The sequence below is a fragment of the Atractosteus spatula genome, chromosome 2 (assembly GCF_055471065.1).
Source record: "Atractosteus spatula isolate fAtrSpa1 chromosome 2, fAtrSpa1.hap1, whole genome shotgun sequence".
Taxonomy (NCBI): domain Eukaryota; kingdom Metazoa; phylum Chordata; class Actinopteri; order Semionotiformes; family Lepisosteidae; genus Atractosteus; species Atractosteus spatula.
Window position 1 is genome coordinate 73,584,130 of NC_142707.1, and position 5,483 is coordinate 73,589,612.

The window sequence follows — 5,483 nt, forward strand, 5'->3', positions numbered from 1 at the left end:
GAGGTACAAGATGCCATCTGGGTGATCCAGAATTGTCCTGAGGGGCCTTGAATGAGTGTGGTGTTAGATGTGTGCTTGCAGGTGATACAGCGAGCTCTGTTGCAAGGGAAAGTGCCTGGTGTGGATGGTTGCTGAGGGTGGTCAAGGGAGCTGTGAACAAGAAGATTATGCAAATTAGGTGGTCGGCGATATGAGCTGACGGGATGGTCAGAAAAGAGGGCCCCAATGGAGGGATCATCCTTTAGGAATGGAAAACTTATCGTTAATAGTCCTGGGGATAGGAAGTGTGTTGGGGTGGTAGGGAAGCACCAAAGGAATGCAGTTGTTATGGTGGGAATTCCTGATTGAGTTGATGGTCCGAGGGGTATTTTTCGCTCAGGCAAGGGCCCTGTCAATAACACTGCTGGGGGTATCATCTGTTGATGAAAAAGAAGTACATTTTGAGGGCTTGGTTCTGGAAACCGATGTCGGCGCTGCATAATCGTCGTAGCCGAAGGAACTGTGAAAAAGGAAGAGAATTTTTAGTGTGTTTGGGGTTAAATGAGCTATACAGGAGATAGCTGTGTGAATCTGTGGGTTTGTAATAAACCGAAGTGAAGAGTCGGGGGTAGTTGATGGAGACGTTGATGTCTAGAAATGGAAGAATAGTGGAAGGTATGTTAACCGTATATTCAAGGGACGGGTGGAAGTTGGTGAAATGATGCACAAAGCACTCAAGCTGGTTGTTGGAGCATGTGGCGGCACCGACGTAGTCGTCAATGTATCGCTTGTAGAAGTCATGGACATAGTCAGTGTAGGAAGCGAAGAAGCGTTCTTCTACCCAGCCGACAAAAATATTGGCATAGGTGGGTCCCATTCTGGTGCCCATGGCAACTCCACTCACCTCTTGATAAAAGAGGTTATTGAATGAGAATGCATTCAGTGTCCTCACACTGAATGCATTTTCATAAAATCAGTCATAATCTCAGAGTGCCAATTGTAGAAATAACCCTTCTTACCTCCTTTGTTTAACTTAAAGAATTTCACAAAGAAATCTTTAATCACAATACCATCACTTAATTCATCGAGATACACAAATTCACGCCAGAGCCAACAACAAGCTATAATAGTGGACTATTTTTATGTATTCACTATATAAGAAACAAGCCAAAAGTAATACTGTGATCGTGCTTTGAACCATTGGGTGCAGTGCTTTGTCCATTACCACTACAAGGACAATAAAAGTTTTTTAAAAAGAAACAAATGTCAAAAGGTTTCTGAAATGTCCACTTGTTACACTTGTTAGCTGCTTAGTTACACGATTCCATATTAATATAACTATCAAGTGATGTTAAATCACTACATTTATCTTTTTACAATAACAGCAAGTGGTGTTTTTACTATGTATTCTTAGAAAAGGATAAAATGTTATAACTTTTTATGAAGTACAGAATATACAAGCTTAAAAATATTAGAACAAGCATGTTAAAACCAGAACCCACCAACTTACCAAGTAATGATTAATGATGAAGGTGGAAGGTTGTGTACTTTTGTCCAACTGAGCAATCTTGCTTTTATAAATGTAGCCCGGCAAAGAACACACGTTACTACAATTAATTTAAATGGGGATTTTTTATTCTGGATCTGCATGAAATCATAAAAATGAGTGGTTGTATTATTTTCTGTTACAGAACTTAGATTGGATGCAATATAACCTTTAACCCAAAAGCTTCACATAGATACACATGGAGATATACACACACCAGGATGCACAAAGTGCTACTAAAATAACAAAGACAAAGAAAAAAATACGGTTGTGGCAATTTCCCTAAGGAAAAATACTCCACATTAGTCTGATGCCACATTTTTCATTGATCCCATTACATCACAGAAATATAAAAAAAACTACTCACTTTTTGATCTCACCTAATCCAAGACACACAGAATATCACAGTCTTCCTTTAACATGCTCTGAACACATTAAACAGAATAAGGTCATTCTCAAAGAACAAAACAAATAATTTCCTCCACAAACAATGGTTAAAGAAACGCAAACATCTAACAAAAATGTATGACCATTCAACATTGTGGACATTATTCCCGCAAACTCACCCACACAGCACTGGAACCTCATGGCAGTTGGGATCACTTCATCCCTAAACATCCACCAATTTTGTCTAACTAATATGTCACCCTCCACTCATATATCAGCAATATATGTGTCTTTCAAGGATTACAAAACTTCATTTTCGATAGCCACACAATCAACTGAATTCTGAACATTTACCTCTGCATTCACATCACACGTAGCCACACACCACGCTCAACTTTACTATGTCCACTCAAACAATTACTGGCATGCTGACGTCACTCATGCATGCATGTCTTAAAGCGACAGCTATCAATTTCAGTGTCAGATTTCAAATACCCCCTCCATAACCACCTGGTTATATAAAATATACCGACTTTTTAATGTTTAATGATTAACATGCTGTAACACACAGTTTAAAATTATTAAAACTCTAAAGAGTATAAAACTTAAATTCTTAATTGGAAAAAGATTGTCCCTCAGCAGTGTTTTCTGGTGACAGCTCAAATGCTGTACATGAGACGTTAAGCTTTATTAGCTCCACCTGGCGGTTTTACAAGGTTTTACAAGGTGCTTCCGGATACTATTATCATAATCTAATTTACATGCGGTATGGTGCGCTACGACTACCGCGTTTTAGCGCAATGTACTTTGAGCATTTTGAATGGCTGGATCTGTATTTGTTCAAGTTCTATTTTTAAATAAAATGATGTATTTCAATACTTTGCTCCACAACAAAAAGATATATACTATATAACAATTTCACTCATTAAAATAATAAAACACGTGTTCCATGAAGCAAATACATGTTACGCCTGTTTCTTTAACTTTCTCCTTTTCTGGGTTCGAACAACAAAAAAAGAGATCCTTAAAAAAGGCAACACAACCAATGCACATTCCGCCCAGAGCGTTGTCGCTTGTCTCAGGAACTTGGTAAGACATCTTCCCATGGATTTTGTTGTGAAAAAACACTATCCCTCTTTGTTGATCATCTTTCAGATGGTGTCCATTGAACTGCATATCCATAATAAGGAAGCTACTTACTTTACAAAAAAAGTAAAAAGTCTTTTTACGGAGTAAGGGTTACTGTAGATATTTCCCACCTTTCTAACTGAACTGTAACCCTGTTTTATTTTAGTTCCTCTTTGGTGGCAGGTGTCAACTACCTCTGTCCTCTGGCTTCTGACCTTTGACCTCTGACTTCTGGTTTTCACCCCTCCACAAAAACCAGCCCCCTTTCTAAAGAGGCTAGGTTGCTCCTAATCTGTGGTCATTGAGATCTAAAATTGTTCAGTTTGGATTAAGTAGAACTCCCAGACTAGATTTGTTGGAGAATGACCAAACTCTCCAGTTAGAAACTTATTTTTAGTGCAATTTTTTATTAGCTGTTGGAACAGGTGCTATGTTAATATGTGACATTTGGTATCTTGTTAGTCTCTCAAAATATTCCATCATGATTTACTAATCTGAAATTCTGAGGCACAGGCCATTATTCGGACCAGTAGAAGTCACTGGGAACTATGGCCATAGAATCATGCCATACACATAGTGCTATAGTTTAGTTCTAATAAATGTTTCCATAATCAAATGCAATAAAAGTACAACTCAACTTCAATTATTTGCAAAAAGGGCAATATACCGACTCATTGCTTAAATAAATGAACAAGCAGTCATTATTTAGACACATACAAATACAGATCATCAAACATTTCTTCCAGCATTATTCTACCACACCTCTGCCAAACCCAGTGCCATTACCTGTGTAACCTTCTGACTTATTTTATTTTATTTTAGGGGTGCTGACAATATCAATTGCATAGTATGACTCTCTTACCTTAAGTCAACTATATTAAAATTATGCTACTAAGATTTTTAATGAGCTTTAGAGTTTAGAGTTGTTTTTATATCAGGTCATTTTAACATTGAAGTTTTAGTAACAGGGATATACAGTAGCCACTATCCTCGATTGAGATCTCTAAGCTCTTCCCAGCATCAGCAACTCCTCCCTGCACATAAACAGTCCCACACAGCATAAGCAGGAGGAGCTACTAGAAATTCTTTATAAACTGAGCAGCAGCAAAGACCAGTAGGACTATTTTGTGGCAAAAGAGAAGAAAGGGGTCTGAATTCCTTGCTGCCATTTTTTAAATGGACATTTTCATTTATTCTCAGGTAATGGAAGTAAATGAAATGGGAGCACATGAAATAGTGGAGTATTGTTTTTCATCTGACAATGCATCTTGCCTAAAAGAAACTCGATCCACAGCTGTTTATGTCATCTTATATATTTTCTTTATATCTGTGGCGATACTGACAGTGTGTGGAAACCTGATGGTGATCATTTCTATCTCTCACTTCAAGCAGCTCCACACACCAACCAACCTCCTCCTGCTCTCTCTGGCTGTGGCAGACTTTCTGAGCGGGCTGATTATGATGCCTTTCTTGATGATAATGTATATAGAAACTTGTTGGTATTTTGGAATGACGTTCTGTTATATTTTTACCTCAGTTTTTGCTATTCTTTCTGTTACTTCTCTTATTAATGTTGTATTCATAAGTATCGATCGCTATTTTGCTGTGTGCGATCCTTTACAATATTCCAATAAAATAACAGTTAATGTTATAAGCTTATGTATAATACTTAGCTGGTCATTTGCCATACTTTATTCATTGATGATCGTTGTTTGCAATATTAATTTTAAAAGCACTGAAGGCATAAATACCTGCCTTGGAGAATGTTTGATTGAAATGAGTGCATCCTGGGTGATACTTGATATTTTCATTTCTTTCATTTTACCTTGCTCTATTATGATATTTCTTTATATAAAAATATTTATCGTTGCCAAAAGGCATGCACAAGTGATCACTTCTGTTACTGAACAGCTGACTTATAGAGATGAAAAAAACAGTAACATTTCCAAAAGGTCTGAAAGAAAAGCAGCCAAAACGTTAGGGATTGTAATGGCTGTATTCCTCCTGTGCTGGATGCCATATTATATAGCCAATATTGTTGCAGGAAACTTAAGTTTTTCTTCTTCACCAGCAGTTATTAATTATCTGATTGTTCTAGCATATTTGAACTGTACCCTGAATCCAATTATCTATGCCTTGTTTTATCCCTGGTTTCAGAAGTCAGTGAGAGAAATATTTACATTTAGGATATGTGATCCAGCATCCACTCTGATTAATCTGTTTCCAGAAAACCATTAAAAACCATAATAAGAACTCTGCCAGGCACCAATGGTGTATCAGTCGTCTGCTTTCTTAGAAGCCTGCTCAGTCACAAAAAACAGTTAATCACACAGAGATATTTATAGCACTGTTCATTCAAATACTCTTCATCTCCAGCAGAACAACATTTCAGTCTTCAATTAAATCATCAGGAGGGCCTAAATGAGTGAACTTCTCTTAATCT

At 37.3% G+C, this 5,483-nt stretch overlaps 1 protein-coding gene across 1 annotated transcript; it reads left to right on the forward strand.

Moving 5' to 3' along the window:
- The first annotated feature begins 4,243 nt into the window (after positions 1 to 4,243).
- Positions 4,244 to 5,278, forward strand: LOC148840242 (trace amine-associated receptor 13c-like). Its single transcript, XM_088936862.1, has one exon. The coding sequence runs from the start codon at positions 4,244 to 4,246 to the stop codon at positions 5,276 to 5,278; it is 1,035 nt and encodes a 344-aa protein (XP_088792988.1).
- The last annotated feature ends 205 nt before the right edge of the window (positions 5,279 to 5,483 follow it).